Source organism: Nothobranchius furzeri, chromosome 4 (genome assembly GCF_043380555.1).
Source record: "Nothobranchius furzeri strain GRZ-AD chromosome 4, NfurGRZ-RIMD1, whole genome shotgun sequence".
NCBI classification, from domain to species: Eukaryota; Metazoa; Chordata; class Actinopteri; order Cyprinodontiformes; family Nothobranchiidae; genus Nothobranchius; species Nothobranchius furzeri.
In genome coordinates, this window is record NC_091744.1 from 64,637,265 (window position 1) to 64,661,474 (window position 24,210).

General features: G+C 42.0%; 1 protein-coding gene across 4 annotated transcripts in view; it reads right to left on the minus strand.

Moving 5' to 3' along the window:
* ano3 (anoctamin 3) overlaps positions 1-24,210 on the minus strand; it is a 38,531-nt gene that overhangs the window by 10,475 nt on the left and 3,846 nt on the right. For 2 of the 4 annotated variants that reach the window (XM_015964257.3, XM_015964260.3), the window contains exons 2-8: positions 12,894-13,100; positions 11,051-11,181; positions 10,793-10,948; positions 10,609-10,709; positions 10,478-10,522; positions 714-848; positions 100-206 (exon numbers count right to left, since the gene is read on the minus strand). In XM_015964257.3, coding sequence (XP_015819743.1) covers positions 100-206; positions 714-848; positions 10,478-10,522; positions 10,609-10,709; positions 10,793-10,948; positions 11,051-11,181; positions 12,894-13,100 — 882 coding nt within the window. The remainder of the gene's footprint in view (positions 1-99; positions 207-713; positions 849-10,477; positions 10,523-10,608; positions 10,710-10,792; positions 10,949-11,050; positions 11,182-12,893; positions 13,101-24,210) is intronic. The other 2 variants (XM_015964259.3, XM_015964258.3) reach the window with 2 other exon arrangements.

A 24,210-nucleotide genomic window follows, 5' to 3' on the forward strand; every position in this document is an offset into this window, starting at 1 on the left:
TCCTGAAAGTGATGGATGTTTGCACATTGTGGCACAGAAGCAGCTGCAGGAGTGGATATGGTTTAGGAAGGCGAGGACAAATTAAGCACAGCACCGTACCCATCTTTGATTTCCCGTCTTCGTACTTGGTACGCTGCAGCACATGATGGACTATCCTGCTTCTGGTGGAGTTTGAGAAGAACGTCTCTCTGTTGTTGATGGTGAAACTGCACAGAAACAACAGTAATCAGTAATTTATCACAACACACTGTATCAGTACCATCCCATAAGAGATGGTCAGTCATGACAGTTCATTAAAACACAATTCATGGTGCAATGTTGTGGGTTTCTGCTCATTCCTGCATCATTATTTTACCGATAAAGCAACTAAGCAGCCAAAAGAAAAGAAAAATGGAAATTAGACGTTGTGTCTTTTCTCAAAGAAAATTTTAAAGGATATAAATAAATAGAAGAGAATTATTTAATGGACAGCTGCTGCAGCACTCTGATGTCTTATTTATGATCAACTCTCTGACTTCTGAGTCAAAGGCTGAATGTTATAAAATATACATATTTTTTCCTGCGTTCCAAATCTAACAGGATGAACTCAGAACACAAACAGATGTGATAGATGCGAGGGATATTTGATCACTAATGCTATCCATACAGACACTAGCATTACTTGTGACAGTGAGTTTGTGCGTGTGGGTTCCTGTCATGGCAGGACTTCTTACTGATGCATGCGTGCTCTGCTGAAGGGAGCTGTGTAGCAGTCTGTTTCCTCCAGGTCAGGCAGAGCCTCTTTGTCCAGTTTCATAGGATTTTTGGGAAGCCAGCCTTTTATCTGCTGACATCTCAGATGAAACCTGCTGCAGAGGTGCACAGACAAACAAGGAATAACAGCACTGATTTTCATGATGACAGTTTTTTTTATGTGAAATTATGGCTAACCCCTTTGTAGCCTCATTCCACCATCACAAACACATCTATGTGAACATTTGGAACAGTTCTGCTGGTTGTTATATAATATATAAATGTTTATACCTCCTCCTTGAACCGTCACCTTATCGTGGTGGAGGAGTTTGAGTGCCCTAATGATCCTAGGAGCTATGTGTTCTGGGGCACTTTGTGCCCCTGGTAGGGTCTCCCATGACAAATTGGTCTTAGGTGAAGGGTGAGACAAAGAACGGTTCAGAGGATCTTTCATGGATTTACAATCAAATAGTCAGAGTACCCGGCCCGGAGGGTTACTGGGGTCCCACCCTGGAGCCAGGCCTGGGGTTGGGGCCCGTGAGCAAAAACCTGGTGGCCGGGCTTTCGCCTATGGGGCCCGGCCCAGCCCGAACCGGATACATGGGCTCATCCAACTGTGGACCCACCACCTGCAGGAGGAACATGAAGGGTCCGGTGCAGTGTGGATCGGGTGGCAGACCGAGGCGGGAGCCTTGGTGGTCCGATCCCCGGACAAGGAAACTGGTTTTTTTGGACATGGAACGTCACCTCGCTAGCGGGGAAGGAGCAGGAGCTTGTGGCAGAGGTTGAGCGGTACCGGCTAGATATAGTCGGACTCACCTTGACACATAGCATTGGCTCTGGAACCCAAGTCCTTGAGAGGGGTTGGACACTCTACTTTGCTGGAGTTTCTCCGGGTGAGAGGCGGAGGGCTGGGGTTGGCTTTTTGTTAGCCCCAAGACTCTGCCTGTGTGTTGGGGTTTACCCCGGGGGATGAGAGGGTAGCTTCCCTGCGCCTTCGGGTCGGGGAACGGGTCCTGACTGTTGTTTGTGCTTATGGGCCAAATATCAGTTCAGAGTACCCACCCTTTTTGGAGTCCCTGGGACGAGTGCTAGATAGTGCTCCATCAGGGGACTCCACTGTCCTGCTGGGGGACTTCAATGCTCACGTGGGCATTGACAGCATGACCTGGAGGGGTGTGATTGGGAAGAACGGCCCTCCTGATCTGAACTCGAGTGGTGCTTCGTTATTGGACTTCTGTGCAAGCCGCAGTTTGGCCATAATGAACACCATGTTTGAACATAAGGATGCCCATCGGTACACATGGTACCAGGGCAGCCTAGGTCGCAGGTCGATGATAGACTTTGTAGTCGTATCATCTGACCTGCGGCCGTATGTTTTAGACACCCAAGTGAAGAGAGGAGCGGAGCTGTCAACTGATCACCACCTGGTGGTGAGTTGGATCAGATGGCAGGGGAAGATGCCGCGTAGACCTGGCAGACCCAAACGCATAGTGAGGGTCTGCTGGGAACGCCTGGCAGAAGAACCTGTCAAGACGGTCTTCAACTCCCACCTCCGGCAGAGCTTTGACCGCGTCCCGAGAGCAGTGGGGGACATTGACCCCGAGTGGGCCTTGTTCCACTCTGCGATTGTTGAGGCGGCTGTTGCTAGCTGTGGTCGCAAGGTGGCAGGTGCCAGTCGTAGTGGCAACCCCTGTACCTGCTGGTGGACACCAGAGGTTGAGGGAGCCATCAGCCTGAAGAAGGAGGCCTGCAGGGGGTGGCTGGTCTGTGGGTCTCCGGAGGCAGCAGACAGGTACCGGATAGCCAAGCGGGGTGCAGCAGTGGCAGTTGCCGAGGCAAAATCTCGGGCGTGGGAGGAGTTTGGTGAGGCCATGGAGAAAGAATATCGATCGGCTCCAAAGAGATTCTGGCAAACTGTCCGGCGCCTCAGGAGAGAGAGGCAGCAACTCGCTCACACTGTTTACAGTGGGGATGGGGAGCTGCTGACGTCAACTGGAGCTATAGTCAGACGGTGGAAGGATTACGTTGAGGAGCTCCTCAATCCCACCTACGCGCATTCCGAGGAGGAACCAGAGCCGGGAGACCTGGGGATGGACTGTCCAATCTCAGGGGCAGAAGTTGCTGAGGTTGTCAAACAACTACACAGCGGCGACGCCCCGGGGGTGGATGAGATTCGTCCTGGGTATCTCAAGGCTATGGCTGTTGTAGGGCCGTCGTGGTTGACACGTCTCTGCAACATTGCGTGGTCATCGGGGGCAGTTCCTGTGGAGAGGCAGACCGCGGTGGTGGTCCCCATCTTTAAGAAGGGTGACCTGAGGGTGTGTTCCAACTATAGGGGGATCACACTCCTCAGCCTCCCTGGAATGGTCTACTCCAAGGTACTGGAGAGGAGGGTCCGATCGATAGTTGAATCTCAGATTGAGGAGGAGCAATGTGGTTTTCGTCCTGGCCGTGGAACTGTGGACCAGCTCTATACCCCTGCAAGGGTGATGGAGGGGGCATGGGAGTTTGCCCAACCAATCCACATGTGTTTTGTGGATTTGGAGAAGGCTTATGACCGTGTCCCCAGGGGCACCCTGTGGGGGACGCTCCAGGAGTATGGGGTGGGTGGCTTTCTGTTAAGGGCCATTCAGTCCCTTTACCAGAGGAGCGTGAGTTTGGTCCGCATAGCCGGTAGTAAGGACCTGTTCCCGGTGAGGGTTGGACTCCGCCAGGGCTGCCCTTTGTCACCGGTTCTATTCATTACCTTTATGGACAGAATTTCTAGATGCAGCCGTGGTGTGAAGTGTGTCGAGTTTGGTGCCAGGAGAATCTCGTCTCTGCTTTTTGCGGATGATGTGGTCCTCCTAGCTTCATCCAGCTCTGACCTTCAGCTCTTGCTGGGTAGGTTCGTGGCGGAGTGTGAAGCGGCTGGGATGAGGATCAGCACCTCCAAATCTGAGACCATGGTTCTCGACCGGAAAAGGGTGGCTTGCCAACTCCGGGTCAGGGGAGAGGTCCTACCTCAAGTGGAGGAGTTTAAGTATCTCGGGGTCTTGTTCACGAGTGAGGGTAGGAGGGATCGGGAGATCGAAAGGCGGATTGGTTCAGTGTCTGCAGTGATGCGGACGCTGAGCCGATCTGTCATGGTGAAGAGGGAGCCGAGCCAGAAAGCCAGGCTCTCGATTTACCGGTCGATCTACGTCCCAATCCTCACCTATGGCCATGAACTTTGGGTAATGACCGAAAGAACGAGATCGCGGATACAAGCGGCCGGAATGAGTTTCCTCCGTAGGGTGGCCGGGCTCAGCCTTAGAGATAGGGTGAGGAGCTCGGCCATTCGGGAGGGACTCGGAGTAGAACCGCTGCTCCTCTGGATCGAAAGGAGTCAGTTGAGGTGGTTTGGGCATCTGGTCAGAATGCCCCCTGGGCGCCTCCCCGGGGAGGTGTTTCGGGCATGTCCTGCCGGCAGGAGGCTCCCGGGTCGACCCAGGACACGTTGGAGAGGTTACATCTCCAATCTGGTCCGGGAACGCCTTGGGGTCCTGCCGGAGGAGCTAGTGGAGGTGGCGGGGAGTGGACGGTCTGGAGCTCCCTAGTTGGGATGCTGCCCCCGCGACCTGGACCCGAATAAGCGGAGGAAGAAGACAACGATAAATGTTTATACAGTAATATATGAGCCTGGGACCCACTAACTCATTCCCAGAAAAATAGGCGTTTTTCATCATAACGTCACTAATTAAAATCCACATCTCTGAAAACATGCACCAATTTTATGAATAAAACGTATTTCTACAATCATGTAAAATACCAGCATTGTGTAGCATCCTAACTTACGTACAATGGGATGCAAAAGTGTGCAGCCTTGTTATTCTTCATGATTTTCCTTTATAAATCATTGGTTATGATACAAAAAATTCAGATAAATATATCATTTAAGAGACACACACACAGTGGTATTTGAGGAAATAAAATGAAGTTAAGATTTAAATAAAGTGTGCAATAATTGTTTAAACAAAATTAAGCAGGTGCATACATTTGGGCACCACTAAAAATAAATAACTCGATAAGTAGTAGATCCTTCTTTTGCTGAAATAACAGCTTCTAAAAGCTCCCTATAGCTTCCAGTGAGAGTCTGGATCCTGGCTGAAGGTGTTTTGGATCATTCTTCTTTACAAAACATATCTAGTTCATCAGGTTTGATGCTTCTGAGCATGGACAGCTCTCTTTAACTCACACCACAAATTTTCAATAATATTCAGGTCTAGGGACTGAGATGGCCGTTCCAGAATGTTCTACTTGTTCCTCAGCATGAATGCCTCAGTAGATGTTGAGGAGTGTTTAGGGTCGTTGTTTTGTTGAAAGATCCAGCCCCGGTGAAGCTTCAGCTTTGTCACTGATGTGTCTTTCAACTTTAACAAGATTCCCAGTCCCTGCACTGGCCATAAAGCCCCACAGCATTATGGAGCCACCACCATGTTTTACTGTAGGTAGCAGGTGTTTGTCTTGGTCTTTTCTTGCTGTGTCCTTTATCTTCCATGCATAACACCCCTTGTTATACCCAAATAACTCAGTTTTAGTTTCATCAGTCCACAGCACCTTATTGCAGAATGAAGCAGGCTTGTCTAAATGTGCTTTAGCATACCTCAAACAGCTCTGTTTGGCTTCGGGTGGAGAAAAGGCTTCCTCTGCATCATTCTCACAAGCAGCATCTCCTTGTGTAAAGTGCAATGAATAGTTGAACGATTCACAGTGACCATCTGCAGCAAGATGATGTTGTAGGTCTGTGGTGCTGGTCTGTGGGTTGACTCTGACTGTTCTCGTTTTTCTTTGCTCCTGTTTATCTGAGATTTTTCTTGGTCTGCAACTTCGAGCCTTAACTTGAACTGTGCCTGTGGTCTTCCATTTCCTCAATACACACCTAACTGTGGAAACAGACAGCTGAAGTCTCTGAGACAGCCTTCTGTATCTTTCCCCTAAACCATGATGGTGAACAATCTTCGTTTTCAGCTCAGGTGAGAGTTGTTCTGAGACCCCCATGTTGCTGTTCTTCAGAAAATATTCAGAGAGGAGGGAATCCTCCAACTGACCCCTTAAACACTCTTTCTCATGATTGGATTCACCTGTTTATGGAGGTCAAGGGTCACTGAGCTTACCAAACCAATTTTGAGTTCCAATAATTTGTTCTAAATGTTTTGTAATCAATAAAATGACAACAGTGCCCAAATTTATGCACCAGCCTAATTTTGTTTAAACAATTATTGCACACTTTCTGTACGTCCTATAAATGTTGTTTCACTTCTCAAACATCCTGTGTGTGTCTCCTATATGACATACTTAACTTAAATTTTTATCGTGACAACCAACGATTTCTAAAGGAAATCATGAAGATTAACAAGGCTGCAAAACGTTTGCATCCCACTGGGTATTGGGTATGGTGTTGGTGTAACACTTCTTTATTAGAGGACATTTAGTTGCAAAAACAAACAAACTTAGACCAAAAGAGGGAGCATGACCACACAAGCAAAGTGGCAGAATCCGAAAAGTGCCATTTAGGTTTTAGATTTACCTTTTGTTTGTCTAGCAGAATTTTCCACATTATTTGAAATAATAAAGTTACATAAATCATAAAGTGACAGTACACCAAAACACCTATTGTAAAAAAAACTGTGATATTTCTCCTTTTTAAAAACATAGAAACAGCTTCTATGATATTCTGAGGGTGGGGTCAGCTAAAATGACTTTGGGCTGCTAAAGTTGAGTAAAGTTACTGAAGTCATTAGTGTTTATGTCTTGGGGAGCAAAAACGTGAGTAAAAATCTTCCTTATAATCCATCTAAGACCTTTTAAAGAGTCAGACACATGAGAAATTAAAAGTTGAGAATTTAGTGAGTCAACTTTCAGGCTTCCAGTGGAAAATGATAACTGGAGCTGTGTTAAACTTGATTTAGACTCCCCTAGGGGGACAACAAATCTATAGACAGAAGGTCCACGCAGGCAGTTGACTTGTTTGTTGAGCTTATTTAGTGTGATCAAGTGTTTGATCATCTGACAGAAAATTGATTCACAGAAAAAAAAAACTCAGAAATTGGCTGTCTAATGACAAGATTCCTGAGGAAAACACATTTGTTGCTCTGGAGCGTTTTATTGAACTTTGTGGGCTTCTTATGCAAGGCAATGATGACATTTAGTCAACAAGCTGTCAAAGTGTGTTTCTTAATGTTTCATTGTGTAAGAAACACGTAAAACAAATGATTGATCAGGTAGAATTTTCTTTTAAAAGTTAACAGAAATGGTCTTCATTCTTGGAAACTATGAGAAAAATGTACAGAGTTAAAGCAGTTACTCCTGTATGTAAACGATCACTATTCTATTTATTTTATGTCCTAACCTTTCATTCATATTATGAAAAACCAACCTGTGGTGATAATGATTCAGTCTGAGAGATTTTATTGATTAGAGTCTGCCTCCATGATGTAGCAGATGCATGAAAACGTGACTTTTATGGCAAGTAGACCCAAAACACTCTCATTAACTGTGTCAGTAAAGTCTGTTTGGAGCCAGAATATGACAGCAAAACGACTCACATTCACTTGAATCTATAAATCTAGTCGTATTTCATGACTGACGGCGCCACGCTTCCAACAAGTCAAACATTAGCCTCTCTCAGCCTTTTCTGTGGTTCAAATGTAACTCCACTTAGAAAACTGTTGTCATTGTGAACATCAACATATTAAAAAGGTGGGGATTTCTCAGTAGTATTACATGTTCAGAGCAAAAATACGAAAGACCAGGGAAATAATAAAAAATCTTCAATTTTATAACTTTAATTTTGTGGGACTGAATGCTATCAACATAAGGCAGACATAGTACGTTCGATGTGCAACTAAACTTTTGTTTTATACAGAAGTTGTTCTGGTGTGAGGTTTAATTTCGACAAAAATGGGGAAAAAACAGAAGATGTCCCCATTTGGCTCTTATAGTGTGAATTCTGCACCCTTGTGGACTATATTAGAGATAAGGAGAGTGATGTAATGATGTGAGTCCCGTTCGCACGCGTGATGTGGACAAGACGCGTGCACGAGGTATGGCGGAATTCTGACGCCATACTATAGGGCATGTTGTGGTCTGTGGGGGAAACCCAGGCCCCCACAATGCAGCTCTGAAATTGAGTCAAACCCGGAAGTTAAATAAATTGCAGTTCCACCCTCATCCGCTGGGGGCCGGTGTCAGAAACGAGCAAATCCTCATTGACTCCCATGTTAAAAATACCAATTTCACAGCAGAAATAAACATGTTTACAGCCTGGTACCAAAACATGTTTTTGGTTTAAATGATCTAGTTTACACTCATGACAACTCTGAGGGGGGTGAATTTTTTTCTCACTCTTCTGTTTAAGTGTATTAAAAGCCTAAAATTCTGTATAATTAATGAGCATCAGACCCACGTGACCACAGAGCTAGCTCCGTGGAAAGGCCTCAGAAGAGCCTCGGTCTGGCTTGGAAACTGCTCCGGGATTTTGAGTCTCTGTGTTTGTGTATTCTTTTTGGATATTATTTGTGCAATTGTTGGACAAAATGACTTGCTGTGGCATTAATTGCACTAATAGAGCGTCCAAGGAGTCTCCACTTCATTTTTTTCAGTAAGTAAAATTATATTTATGTATTTTAGGTCACTGCCGAGCTGAGCTTAGATTTTAACATGTACTGTTTAACCATGAAATTTAAATGTAATAAGGTAAAACCCAGTGCATTTAACATAATGCTGCACTTTAGAAAATGGGTTGAAATATAACATGTTGGTGGAGCTGGGTTCCTTCTGACTATCGGCTTGTGGAGCTCTCAGGAGACCGATGTTTTCCACCCTTATCCCCTCCCCGCAGCCCGGTCCATCTCTGTCTGATCGCGGCTTCTGTTTGCTGCGCGCGGGCTGACGGCTGGTTCTCCCAGCAGCTCGGCGCATCTGTCTGATCGCGGCTTCTGTTAGCTGCGCGGGCTGACGGCTGGTTCTTATGGCAAGCCAGAACTGCCAAAATACGCCACTTCTCCCCGCAGCTCGGCGCATCTCTGTCTGATCGCGGCTTCTGTGTGCTGCGCGGGCTGACGGCTTGTGGAGCTCTGGGATGGAAACCTTTCCACCCGGTTCTCCCCAGCGGCAGCTCTGTGCATCTCAGATTGCAGCGGCACTTGTCTGCTGTGCGGCTGCCGGCTTGTGGAGGTCTCTGAGACCTCTGTGTTCCACCTGTTCCACCCAGTTTTACCCAGCGGTCAGCCCGGCTTATCTCTGACTCAGAAGCTCTGGTGTTGTGCACAGTTAATTCCGGTTGTAGCTAGGTTTCTACCTCCGTTAGCTTAGCTCCCACCTCCGCATTAGCTTTGGGTTAGCTTCAGGTTAGCTTGTAGCTAGTTCGACCGGGTGTCGTCAGTCGATTACAGCCTTACAGCCCTACCCTCAGCTCCACCTCTCTTCCCTTTTATGGAATTGTCTGGGCTTGACGGAACCTGTGACACGGTCAAAATGGCGGTGGTGTCCACCTCCCATTTTAGCAGAAAAACTTGTTATTGGAGCCTATGGAAACCCATTGTCCATATATTTATGTCGATGGGGAAACCGGAGTACCCGGGGAAAAACCCACGCATGCACGGGGAGAACACACAACTCCACGCAGAAAGGCCGCAGCCGAGCCGAGTTTCAAACCTGCAACCTTCGTGCTGCGAGGCAACAGTGCTAACCACTGTGCCACCATGCAGCCCCATGGACTAAATTAGTTTCATATTTAATTTCTTGAAAAGATAGAAAAATGTTCTGCAATATTCTGCCTGTAAATCCAGCTCTGATTCCAGAGGTATCCAATCACACTCGACATTTCTATCTGCCCAGTGTCTGCAGTTAATCCACATCAAAGCCAAATTAAATCACGGTGGGCAGGATTCTGTAGTTTGCAATAAATCTCAGTCTGTTCTGCAGGCTGCAGCCAGGTACGCCTCAAATCCAGGGTTTTAGGATCTTGGGATGATTAGTTTCCTACGCTATGAAATAAAATAGATTCTGGAAGCCTATATTATAGGCTTTGTATTAACACAGTGATGTAATGCATTAGTGTAGCACCACTTCCTGCCAACTCTGACAAAATTAACAGGTTCATCAGTCAATATCGCCATCAAGAAAACCCATTAAGTGTGAAGTTGCAGAAGATAAAGTCTTTCCTTTAATAACCCGAGATGCTCAAACTAAAAAAAACTGTGCCGTATGCGTTGTTGTCTGTCTGTTTCTATCAGCATCCCATGGAGGAACAACAATAGAAATTTAAATCTCTGCAGAGTTTGAACACCACATCAAAGCACACAAGTGCACTGGTCTATAAATAGCATGCAAATGAGCCTGTGCAGCTCCACGTATCTGCACTGAAAGACACAGCCAAAAGTAGGTGAGACACTGTTTCGTACCGTTAGCGAGAAACTTGATGAGTTTTTTGTAAAAGTTTAGAAAATTATATAAATATATTTTATGTTTTTTAAGAAAAAAAACTTTTATGTATTTTGCTGCTTTTTATCTGTGCAACACAAGGAGGCTGGATTTCTAATTACAACTCTTCCAAAGACCTTCTGAGTGCTGCGTAATTACCACCACTAATTACCAGTGGCTGTGTTGATTGCAAAGGACAGCTACTTCCTTTCTCTGTTCCTCACTAAGAGGTTCTTAAAACCAGATCCACAGCTTTTGTCTCAGCATGCAGCAGATGCACTGAAACTATAAACATCACCTTCCCAGGGTTTTGCGCTTCCAATCTGTAAAGTAGCATTTTTTTCTGAAATAAAAAAGGAAAGGAAATATACGTTAGACAGCAGAAATTCCTGAAGGTAAACTTTCTGATTTATCTTTAACAACAGTTACCTGAAAGGCATTCGGATGTTCATCTGCTCTGCATATTTGCAGAGCGTGTCCCACGGAGCGTGGATCTTCACAAACATGATGTCATTGTTTGTCATTGAGGGCTTTAAATTAAAAAATAAAATAAAGGTTTGAAAGCAAAAACTTCAGGAAATAAACAACGGATTTTAATGTTTTCAGACCAAACCTCCTTCTCCAGCATGAGGCCCTCGGCTCGTAGGTTCTTCTCAAACGTGCACCTCTTTTCCACCTGTGGGCTGGACTTCTTGTAAACCAGGATGTAATCAATCCTCTTTTTTCCATCTCGGAAAAACAGCCCAGAGGAGTCGGATCGATTCTTTTCCTGTGGGAATTTCAGATGAAAATTTTCAGTGTTTTTTTTTTTACAATCTATTTTATTAATTATTTGCCAAAAAGGTTCATTAGAAATAACAGTGTTGCTCACCTGAAGTGAATCTGTGCGAGTTCCTAATTTTGCACGGCTGATGGGCTTCTGAAGCAGGAAGGTTGGGTCTGCTCTGGTTTCATTCGTGCTCACTTCAGTCTCCTCCACGTAGGTATCTTTGACATCTTCTGCTGCACAAAGACAATCAAGGCTGTTTTAGTGAAAAGTATTCTATGTGCTTTAGGTCTTTGCTGCTGTTCAGGCCAATAGTTCCCTTAATCTGTCAGCCAACGCTGAAACTGGATCCCAGCTTAATAGAAAACCTTATTTTAGTGTGGGTGTCAGTATGAAGAGGCAATTTAATGCAATTTGAAAGATCCAGGGACGGACTATGACGAAGCACAAGTCTGTCTTTCTGCCTTTCTGCATTTTATAAGTGACACGATATAAAAATATGACATTATCTGAGCTCAAGAGAGGATATTTAGGGGTCTGTTGGTTAAATAACTCAACCATGGGACTTTGTTTTGAACCGTTGTTGGTACCAAAATGTGTTAGTCAGTGAGGAGCTTAGATTTATAAGGAAATGCAAACTCAGTCAAGTCTTGCTGCATTTATGTTACCCTGTTATCACAGTCATGTGACTGGCTGTGAGTCTCATTTGTCTCTGTGTGTCCCTGTGCTGGACTAGTGACATGTCCAGCATGTTCAGCAGAGGTCCGTTGTACATCCTTATTGCTGAAGTTGTGCACTGCTGCACAGACAAACCTCAGCACAACTGCAGTAAAACCAGCAAGTGCATAAAGCACAACTGCAAATGTTACATGTTTAGACAAGATTGTGGCTGTTTTAATTTGTTCCTTTGGGCGCACGGTGCATGACTGCATTATTCTCTCAGCTCAGCCTCTGTGGCTCAAAGAACACTTCACGTCTCCACGGCTGATTGAACTGAAGGTTTCACTTCCCACAAACACTTACCACAATACAGCTGTAAAACTTGAAGTTGACGGAAGTTTAAGAATGAGATGAGTGTGAAAAAGTTTTTAACAACTCCACCACAGAGGATTCTGGGTTATTTCAAAAGCACAACCTCCCTACAAGGGCTGGCATAAAAGATTGATGCATTTAAACACGTTTAGGCTTAAATCATGCAAATCAACCATAGTTTATATTAACAAATGCCTCTCAGGATTCAAACATTTATTTAATGATGGACTTCCTGTTGAATACCATTTTTATTCTCAATGATCAAACTGATTATAAGTGCCGCTGTGCCTTTATTCTGATTAGAGATAGAGCTACATCGGTGATAATTAAACATGGGAAATGTAGCATTTCTGGAGCTGCAGCAGCTGTTCATCCTTCTACACCACACAGGCAGCTTCCGCAGCTTCAGAAGGATTGTGTTCTTGTCTGTCAATCCCTGATGCTTCTTCTATTTTCCTCCTTCTGTCTGCCTCCTCTTCAAGTTGAAGCAAAAATCAGACTTTTTTCCCTGACGCCAACCCTCTGCATAGTGTCAAAGCATGTACAAATGCCTGCTGCTTCTTATAAAGTATTCCCAATTTACTCCTCAGAACTAGAACAAATGTTTGCACAGAAGGCATTTCAAGATATACAAAATCCTCAAAAGTGCTGCAAATGCTACTTTTGTATTGGGGAAACCTCTCTGTTGCCTCTGAATATTCCTGAAGTGATGAAGTGAATAATTTCCCTCTACAACAGGCTGCTTCGTGTGATGCAAGGATGTGTAATTTTCTCTCTTGACAGCAGTTTTCCTCATTATCTGACTGCAGCTGTGACCTTACGTAAAGTTTTATACATTTTCTGCACTATTAACACGATCGGCATCAGTATGATGTAGGGTACACTTTGCAACAGAAGCCAGGGCCTGTGGATTTACTTGTCTGTGGGGGGAGGAGGCTGCAGGAGGTGCTGATGCTCTGACTCAAGTCCTCCACATCTGGTTTGGGATCTGGGCTCAGAGGTACAGACAGGAAGTGGTTGAGGTTGATGGGATGAGTCTGACTCTGTGCCAGGCAGGGCAGGCTGCGGCGAGACGGCTTTAGGCTTTTCTCCTTCAGGATCTCACTGATGCTGGTGTGCATGCCTGAGGAGGGGGAGAAGGAAGAGGAGAAGAGGAAGATACTTGGATTAAAGATCTATGCTTGCATGAATGCTTTTGGACCACCACATTGCAGATAAACGTTTTAAACTATTAAACTGAAATTATGGATTTGGTTTAGTCCAGGCAGGCTTGGTAAAAAGCAAATAAACAAAAGAAGATTTCTTAAAGTTTCAGATATCTGAATATCTGCAAGTCAGGCCCTTTTCAGTTGATACCAGCACGCTAATGCAAGTGCACCATTATTTGTGTATTTATTCTGTAGTCACTGTATTATGAATGTCTAGAGAGGTAAATCTAAACAAAACTGTCCATTTATCCAGGTTCAGTTTACATTAAATTAAATTAGTTGTAACGTGATGATGGAACTGTTCCACCGAAGGTTATTTACCCTCTCTCCTCAGATGTCTCTGACACAGAACTAATCTGCATGAGACTGCCTCAAGGTCATGCATTTGCTTCTAAACTGCTTTCTTTCCAGCTCACGAGAAGAATGAAGACAAATGACTCTTTCCTTTTAACAAATCAAAGAACTCTATTTTTAATAAAGCTAATCAAACAAAGTGTTTGTCAATAATAAGATGTTGACCAATCTGTGAAATGACAATGTTATGATTAGTTTTTAAGAAGTAATATGACTTTAATCTAGCTGCACTAGACATGCTGACTACACGTAATGTAAACGCAGGACACATTGCTTTTATTCATCCAATCAGAACCTTCCTTTCTGAAGCGTGGCATAGTCTCTGTGGTGTTTATAAATCTGCCAACTTTGATTCAACCAGAAATCAAAACATCCAGATTAATAAAACCAGTCCCCACACCATCTTAGTTCAGTTCTCTGCAGTTCACCGCATTCTAAGAGAAGTATCGGACCGGCCACCCGGACTTCCTTTTTAAGCAAAGAACCAACAAGCTGGATAAAATCTGTTGCATTTTACCAACCAAGCAACGGTTCCTTTCAGAATAAAAGGAATTCCGGGTGGCCTCATGAGCACAAAAAAACTGTTTCACTTCAACACTATATCTTACAAATGAGAGTAAAAGACCAAGGGAAATAAAACAAAAAATCAAAGCACAGCGTGAAAAAACAAAATGGGAAAATCTCCATGTTTTTATGGACCACAGAGGTGTTAATCCAGTCCTCCAACAAGGTTTTAAATAAAAATGATTAGCACTTCTGCTCCATTTGATCACGAAGAACAAGCAGCGTGATGATGCATCAAAACACATTTGCTTAGTGCTGCAGCACTGCAAAAACTGACTTCAAAGTGAGATGAAAAACATTCAGTCAAATTAAATTATGCTTTTTTTTTGTCCAAGATATTTCTTCCAAATGGGTCATGAACATGTGTTGTTTTGTTCAACAAGCACAAACATCTGCATGTTTTCCATAAAATGCCCATTTTGGTTTTTTATTTTAAGATATTTCATCTAATTAAATTTATTTTAACAGAGATCCAAGTTAAAGCAGCAATGATCTGAGCTGCAGGTCAGTGTTTTAGGTTATATTTGCTATTCAAGGTCGACTACAGCAACAAAGGAGCCAGATGACGATGACAGGTCAAACTGCTGCTTAAGACAATACAATCCAGACCATACGCTATACATCAGTACAACTCTCAGAGGTTAATAACAACAATGAACATGTTTCGCCATGCTGCACTCGACCTTGAGCTGAGGTATCCGCTTCAGTGCTGCAGCTGTGGGCCGATAAATCCATGAAACCAAGCGCCTCTAAATGTGAACGTGACTTACTGTCACCTCATGTCTCTCAGTGACCTTTCTGAAACGATCCGCTGAAACACACATTTATAATTCACTGCTTACACCTCCAGTGCATGCGCTGCAAGCTGCACAATAACTCAATTTCATGGCATTTATCTTTGTGGGGTTTTCCAGTTCTGCTGGATGAAAAGAGCCTGACGTCCCTGAAGGAACTGCTGATTACAGTTTATTCCCATCACAGCTCCACAGATATGAAATAAGTTAAAGCTGTGCTCCATGGCTCACATGAGAAAGTTTTAAAAGAAATGATGATGTTCTTTAAAGCAGTTATGCTGAAGGCTCTGGACCTCTTGCCTTTAACAACACATTTAAAATAGTGAATTAAAAACCATTTACACATAAAACTCTGATCAATTACATGAATATTCACCCAAAGGCAACATGAGCAAACAGATGGATCAGCCGGTGTTATGGCGACTAATTTTTGCCTGCAGAAGCATTCCATTTGGCCTGCAAAATGTTGACTTATTAGTGAATTATGCACAGGGGGCAGGTGTAACAGCTCAGATAGAGTTATGACAGCAGAGCTTTGGCCAATCAGAGCACTTATCACAGAGCACTGTGAGATGTGGGAGCTAGTGATGAGAGGACATGCTGCTGAGCTCCTAAAAGCTTCAATGTTTCTCTTACTGAGAGATTAATTCATATATTGATGAGTTTCTGGAAGAAAATAAATACATTCTGTGTTACTTGGTGCCAGGCTAAAAGACTAGTGATTGTAATTAGCATCCGTTAGTTGAGTATTAGCCACTGTTATGAGGTTTTATTCAGACGTAAGGCTTTCGTTGTCCAATTTCTGTAACATAATGTGACAATTACTGGAACTCATTTCATTCACCGTGATTGTTTCTGGAGACGTCAATTAATTTGATGACTAACCAAGTCAATCAGAGAGCTGTGAAATCTGCTGTGGAGTGTTTTCATATGTGTTTTTCCTATGAAGGGGCAAGAATGTTTGCTTACCTCATAAAACAGACTAATCAATTTGTCTCCATTATTTTTTCCAATGGAGGATGTTGGTTCCAGATGGTCCCAGCAGACTGGCAAAGCTCAACATGTCTATGATGACGCATCAGCTCAAAACAGGCTAATAGGTCTGTAGGGTGCAAGCTGTTGGCCTCCAAAGACAACAGCATGTTAACAGGTAAGCCACATATTAGACAGTGGTGCTAAAATTGATCTAATGGAAATTTTTATTTTACTCAAACAGAAGCAAAATGCCAGATTTCTCTGGCTCGGAGGACAGTAGGGAGGAGATAATAGTTATCAGAGAATCCCTGCCTTGTTCCAAAGCTTCTGCATCAACAGTACAGTACCTTCTGAAAATGGTGCATTGTGTAAGACTGCATTAAAGGGTTAGTGAAACTAAATCCAGTGTATAATCTGTCTCTGCTGTGGTGAAATTGTGTTGCAGAGAATGCAAATCCAGCGTGAGCAGGGCCTGAATATATGGGTGCCAGTTAAGTTTGGGAGTCACTGAGAGTTCACATTTATCAGTTTAAACACACCACCTGTTATTACAACAGAGGGCACTAAAGACAGCCCTCTAAGTGGCAGATGCTTTAAAAACATCCACAGGATGAGAGGTGGTAGGAGCTCCAGGAAGGGCCGTAATCTGGGATTTTATTTCTCTGGTGAGGCTTGTCCGTTATGGTCTGCTTATGATGAGATTAAATACATCTTTCTCATTTATCTCTGCATGAGTAAGTATATCTATGAATGTGTGCCACTGCCACACACGTGCTTGCAAATCTTTGTGATGCGACTCTTGCAGGGTTAAATGTAGAATCTGAACGTTCTGCTATTTTTCTCTTAGGCTTTTGTGACATAATAGGATGTTTCTGGTGAGTGTTTATCAAGTATAACAGCCCGATTGTTCAGTCTACTCAAAGAATGTAGAAAATCCCTTGAAAACAGAGTTTTAAAGATCAGCTCTGAGCAGTAAAAACTGGAAACTCGGTCAAGCTGCCACTTTGAGGCAAATCCATCCATTTTAGAGCTCCAAACCATTAATGCATTAACTGCAAAGAATAATTCAGGTCACTGGGTTGTTTTGCATCGTGCTTCTAAGTTTTCACACTCAAAAACTTCAATTATTCATCCGGATTCAGCAACACACTCAACTCTTCTTTCTTTCCTCTTCCATAGATTATTTATTTATTTATTTATAATTTTTTTTTCTCAAGAAAATCCTTGCATTAAAAATTCAAAGAAGCAATTTTTTTGGCCATAAAAGAAAACTGGTCCCAAACAATCACTGAGTTCTTCTAAGGTTTTTATGACTTTGTGTTGGTGTTATGTTTCATCGGATGTTTCTTCACTTCAGGTAGCATCTAGCAGGTCTTGTTCTAACCTGGTTGCCTTTGTTCAAACATCTCCATCCAAAAGAACCTTTCAATTACTTCTAGATGCAAAAAGATAATTTTAAGGGGCAGAAATGAACTTGGTTTACTAGACATTGTTTCTGGACTTTTCATTAAATCACCATGTTTTTGTCCAAAAGACAAAGGGACAATGTAACAAAGGTTCTTCCTCTGGATATTCTGAACAATATTGATCTGAGCAGACAGAATATTTAGTCATATCTTAAGCTGAACAGAGTTAATAGGGTTCATGGGTTTCTTTAGCATTAACTGTGAGAAGACATCACATGTGTAAATGGCAAGTTCAACTTTATAATCAGGCTTTACTAGATTAAAGAATAAATCAACACTATTACCATAATATTCAATTCAATTCAGTTTATAGCGCCAAATCATGACAAGAGTCATCTTGAAAAAACTTCACAAAGTAAACATTCCAGTGCAGTTCAGTTCATTAAGACCATCAGTAAAAAGTTTCCTATATGAGGAACCCAGCAGGTTGCATCGAGTCACTGACTAGTATCAGAGTCTTTACAGCAATCCTCATACTAAGCAAGCATGCAGCGACAGTGGAGAGGAAAACTCCCTTTTAACAGGAAGAAACCCCCACAGGATCCTGGCTCAGTATAAGCAGCCATCCACCACGACTCACTGGGGTTCGAGAAGACAGAGCAGACACACACACACGCACACACACACACACACACACACACACACACACGCACGCACGCACGCACGCACGCACGCACGCACGCACACACACACACACACACACACACACACACACACAGCATATAAACCAAGTACCGTAGTGTTTCTATGGCCACATTGTGATTTCTTACTAAATATTCTATTTAGTATGAGATAAACTTTATTGTCTTTATCTGAGTGAATCTATAATTAATTCAACAGGTGAACTACTAGTAGCACATTCCATGTCAAAGGAAGTTAAACATTATCATCAGGAGAGGGGGAATGTTAAGTGGTTAGCAGCGGTGTGCCTCCCAGTGGCCCCTACCATGAGGCTACATATAGTCACTCTAATAAAGCTTGGTTTGTGCTTGACACGTCCGCAAGGTTCGCACGGCTCCGCACGGCAAAATTGCGTTATTTTAACAACCACGCCCCTCCACCGCGCCTCCGCACCAAACTTTCCGCACCACGCACCTAAGAAATTTTCTAACCACGCGGACGGTCGGACGTGGAAAAACATGGCGGACTGGAAAGAACTAGTATGGCAGAGGTTTGTAAATACAGGCATTTGTATGATTCAGCTCTCAAAGATCACCGTGATCAACATGTTAATAATTCTTGGAGAGAAATAGCTCGCACTGTCGGAAAAGACAAGGACGCTGTTAAAAAATGCTGGAATGCCATGTTGTAAACAACAGTAATTTTTACTTCTACTATGGTGTAGTGTTGGATGCATGCCATAGAGCTCCATGCTGCCCCCTACAGTTTGGGAGAATATTGGCTCACCTCAGAGACAAGCCACATGCACCATAAATGCTGCGAGTTGTGAAGCGCGTTCCATCCGCAAGCCGCATCACCAAGCGGAAAGTAAATGCGTCAAGCATAAACCGAGCTTAAGACAGCTCATAATCTGGACTCTGCATTGGATTGTTTTATTTTATTGTTGTGTGTGTTTAGGAGCCACATGGATGAAAATCAGATCAATTGTTTAAAAGCACATTTTATCTTTTGAGGTTATTTAAATCAGTACATTTTCTCCCTATTTTAAAAATAAACTGAAATAAGTTGTTTAGTCTATTAACCCTCTCAGGCGCAAAACAAGTTTTGATAAAAGGACGAACAACTAAGTCCTTCAGGGGTACTTCTGAGTTCAAAAATGCTCATGAAATACGTATGTGGAGTAACCAGGTAGGTTTTAATGTTGCAAATCTGCAACGCCTGCCTCCAGAGGGTTAAATACTTAAAAGTAAGTTATGCTTTCAGTGTAATCTTTGTCATTTGCTTTGTTCCCCTCAGTGAAAAAATACTAATCTATCTATAATAATATGCTGCAACAACAACAACAACGACAATAACAATAACAAAATCAATCACTCAATCCCACAAAGAAGCTGCTTTACTCTACCTCAATAATACACACTTATCTGGCTGTGAAAGAAGTAAAAACTCAGCCAACTCTTGATCAGGCTAAATTCAGCACCTCTCAACACTTTGTTCCCACATCATCTGCCAGAAGTGTCACATTTGAACACCTTGTCACAAGTATATCTAACCCTTAGAGTTCTCTTTCATTAAAGTTTACATAACAAAAAATAATAATAATAATAATAAAAGAATTTTAAAGAGGTGAAAATCTTTTTCCAAGCCTAGCTAAATGTTGCTGCCTAAATCAAACAGGGAGTAAGAAAACATCAAAACAAAGATCTCATAAAACACTGCAGCCTGGGTTTGCACACCCAAAGCCTCCTTTGTAACTGTGTTACACGAAGGTGGCACGTTCTCTAAGTGTCAAACACCATCGTACACACAAGTGTGGGAAACTATTAGTGCTTCTGATGTCTAGATAACTGACTGGGTTGATAAGTTAATCAATAATTATGTTAAAAATAGAGCATGTAACAAAGATCCCACAAGTTTTAAGATATTTTTGTCTTTGCTGTCGGCTATTCCAGTTACTGTAACTTAGAGATGAAAATAGTCTTTCTACTTCACCAAGCACTGACTGAACTAACAGTAATGACTTTTAACAAGGACCTGATACAAATTATGGCAAGAGTGAGAACAGTTTCAACTCTGTTAATCGCCTCTTTTACCAGCCCAGCCATTAAAATACTCGATGCAAAGACTATTTTAATCATAACGGAAGCTCGGATTAGCAGGTTTTTCTCCTCGACAGCCTTTAGATGGCTTTAATTAGAGCAGCAAAGTCTTTTGAATATTTGCCAACAGAAAAAAAAATCCGCTAAGTGAAGCTAAGTGACACAGCTGCAGTTTTATCTGAACTAATAACTGATTCAGGCCTTTATTTCATTATAGCATATTTATCACTGGCATACCCAGATTTTCTGACTTGTTTTTAAAAAACATTTCTACAGTAAATATTGTTCCTGACTGCTCTTTCCTCAGGATTAGTGGAGGTTAGCTGGCTCTTCTACAGAACCGTTCTGCGAGCAGTTAGAGAACATTCCGCCCTCCACCTGACAGCACATCAAAGAACAATGAGCCGAGTTCACTTGGAGTGTTAGGGAATGGATTTATCAGCCACTATATATTCAACTGCTGTCTTTTCGTACAAGTACTCAAGATGTGCCTCCAAAAAAGGGGGATTTCTCCTCTGTGGTTAAGATTATATAATCATAAAATAAGCGGAGTGAATGCAAATACCACTAAATAATTAAAGCTAAAGTAGATTTGGGGATTGGGATTATTAGATTTCCTGTTGGGGAACAAGAAGAAGACGAATCCTGAGGTGAACCTGAGAGGTGACAGACACAGCTATTATTAGAAAAAACATAAATGATGCAGCAAATTTCTAGCAAAATAACTCATGACTCACCATCAAAACTTGAAAAACTACCATTTCTTTTCTGAGATATTTGACCAAATTAGCTTGATGTTTTATGAGACGTGGTTAATGGGCAGCACATAAAGATAAATCTGTGAAAGAGAAAAGCACATCTTAATTAAATGCAGCAAACATAATTACCTTCATGTTTCGTTTCATCTTTTGTTTCATTTTTAAAACGAGTTACAGAGGGTGTAATTAGGCGCCCCGATCAACAGAGGAATAACTAATAAACTCTCAGAAATAATCCCCTCGTCCTTCCACGTCCGTCACGTGCAGCTGAAGTAGACAGCCTGACTGTGAACACACCTCAGAGCAGATGGCACGTTTTGCTCATGATTTAGGACCTGATTATGCAATCCTGGCGCAATCTGGGCCGCATCATTTGAAGGGATTAAAACAACTCCCTTCCCTTTCAATCTGTATATCCCTCCCTCCTGTAGCATAATACTTTCTTCTTGTGCCCTTCATTGCAAAGCCTGTGTCTCCCTGACACACACACACACACACACACACACACACACACACACACACACACACACACACACACACACACACACACTCTGCACAAGAAACCATTTCATTTCCAGATTGAATCTATGAGTTTTTAGTAGCATAATTAAGTTCCCTAAGCTCCCGCTCAGCTGCTGCCTGCATTTTTCTAATAACCTAGCAACAAAATAATCGCCTGCTATTTTAAGGCTGTGAAAGTGTAAAAGCTGGGAACTGTCCAGACACAGTCAGGAGAAAAGAGACTCTTTCTTTCATCTCATTTTAAGATATTTGATTATCCAAGATTAACTTTTAAAACAGCATCCTAGACTCATCTTTAGCAGTTTAACGTCAAACATCCTGTTGAAATGTTTAATAAACAGATGATGCGATGCATCCCAAAATCTGTCCTCTAAATTAATTTCTGTATCTATAAAACCATCTGCCTGCTTGCACAAGAGGGCAGGTGGTATGTGATGGGCTGTGCAAACAAAGGTTTGCTCTCTCTCTCTCATGCACACACACATGCACACTCTAAACACACTTAATAAACATTTACTATGCAAAATCAGTTTGTCAGAGCAACCTCTCTCATACAGAAACTGAAACAGGTGAACTTATTCAGCAAACTCAAATCCTTAGAGCAATCAAAACAAAAAACTTATCACGTTTAAGAAAAATCAGAACTTATTTAATATAAATTAAAATATAAGTTAACTATTATGATAATATGTTGCACATAAACTGCAGAATAATAAACACAAAAATCATGATGTGTAAATATTTAAAGGTGTGGTTTACTAGTTTATTCAATACATTTGTAGTGTTCTCTAGTGTAAATCAATGCCATATGAGTCATTAAGAAAAAAAAGCTATGATGCTCCTGATCTGAGATGCAGAAGTTTGCTGGTGCAGAGGTGAGCTGAAAACAGCTGGATTCATGCCGCAAACACACTCTATGCTCTCTCCTCATTAAAAACATTTTTTTAAAAGCCTTCCTGTGGGCAGGCAGGAGCCAAGATGTGCGAGGCCATGAATGCAAATTCACAGTGTGACATCACAGTGTGAAGATTATCAAATCCTAGAGTTTCACTGTCAATTTTTTTTATCAGAAGTTAACATAGGAGATAGATGTAGGAGACTATTTTCATGTTCAGCCTGCATGAAAAACTCAGACTGACCAAATATAATAAAAGATAATAATTTAAAAAAGTTTTTTTCAGTGAACCATACCTTTAACTCCAGAGCTCGTTTTTATGAATTTTTGATATTTTTGGAGTAAATGGTTTCTGCAAACAGACGTGTTTCTAAGACATTCATTCATATTCTGCTAAAAATATAACTCGATTTTTATTTTAAAACATTGCAAACATCAGACTATTGTGCAAAATACTGTGCATAGAAATTCAGTTATGTAGAGTTATGCAGTCATTTTTAATGTGGCTGACCCTGCAACAAACTAAAAAAGCTTATTTGCTTTTCCGTCAGGTTCATCTTAAAGGAGAACATTTGTTTGTTTCCTTTAACTAAAGAAGAACAGAATCACTGAGTAAAAGCATCCAAAAGGTTAGTATTCTGAGATTTTTCCAACCTATAAAAGATTATGTCAATAGTAGATCTCACAGGTCTCACAGAAGCATATGGCCATCAGTAGTATCAATCACAGCTTTAGAATAGTTAGAATTAATTTCTCTTTTTATTTCTCAAGTTACATTTTAGAAAAATCCATTTACAAAAGAAAATGGATTACAAGAGTCAAAATTCACAGATGAAATGGGAATTTTTTTTTTTTGCTATTTTGGAGATAATTTCCAAAAGAGTGTGATAAGGAATTCAGACATTGAGATTCACCTCAATAAAACCATCATGATGGCAGAACAGTATCAATCTGAGAAAATGCTTTCTGCAGCAGATGAGAAACAATTAAAGCAGGAAAAAATCCTGCATGAAAACATTTAGTAGAGGGTGGAAAATTCTGAATGTTCTGGTGTACGCAGAGTACAGACCTGAACACGACAGAGCACAAGCTACCTTTAACCTGGCCGAGCACGAAGGTTTGTGCAGGGAGAACTCGGGAGGAGCTCCTAAAATAACGACAAAAATAAAACCAAAACACTTGAAGTGAAGGAAGTATCTATTTGTAATCTATTTATATATTTTTGGAAGAAAATGTCAAAATCAGCTTTTATATTTCATAAATGAAATGCAACATCACACATCTTTGGTGTAATTTTAGAATGAGCTATTTCTGACACTTTTTTTACAGTTGAGGAAAAAATTAAAATGGCATCTTCTTCACATGTAAGATGTTAAATCCCAGGTGATGGGGGAATATTTCTGTGGTTGAACTTCATAGAAGCTGTTATCATCAAACTTGCCAGGCTTCAAACAGAAAAGGAGGCTGTTGGTGCACTAACTCTTCCTTCTCTTCCTCACGATTGTGCTGAATCATTTCCAAACTTTGTTCCAGAAGGATTTTTCTTTTGCTGTTGCCATAATTAATCCTTTTATTTTAATGATGCACTTAGCAGCTCTGAAAATAATGAGCACCCCTTTAAACTGCACTAAAACTTTGACATAAATCAGATTTCATTTCTTGCAGCAGGTTTCATGTTGGGTGGACTGAAACCAGTAGGTGGTTCAGTCAATCATAAAATTAATAACCTGCCATTTTCTCATGAACACACACATACATGTCTCTGTATCCTTGTGTGGACCCTCCACTGACTTTCATTCATGTTTGGGACTCCAGTTAGCCTAAACCATACCCATATCCTAACCAATGCTGTTCTAACCCTAATCTAAACCAAAAGTTTAAAAACACACATAAGGGTGTTCTGTCTGGACCAGCCAAATGTCCCCACAAGGTGGAAATGTCCACGCACTACGGGTTAAAATGTAAAATTTGTCCATT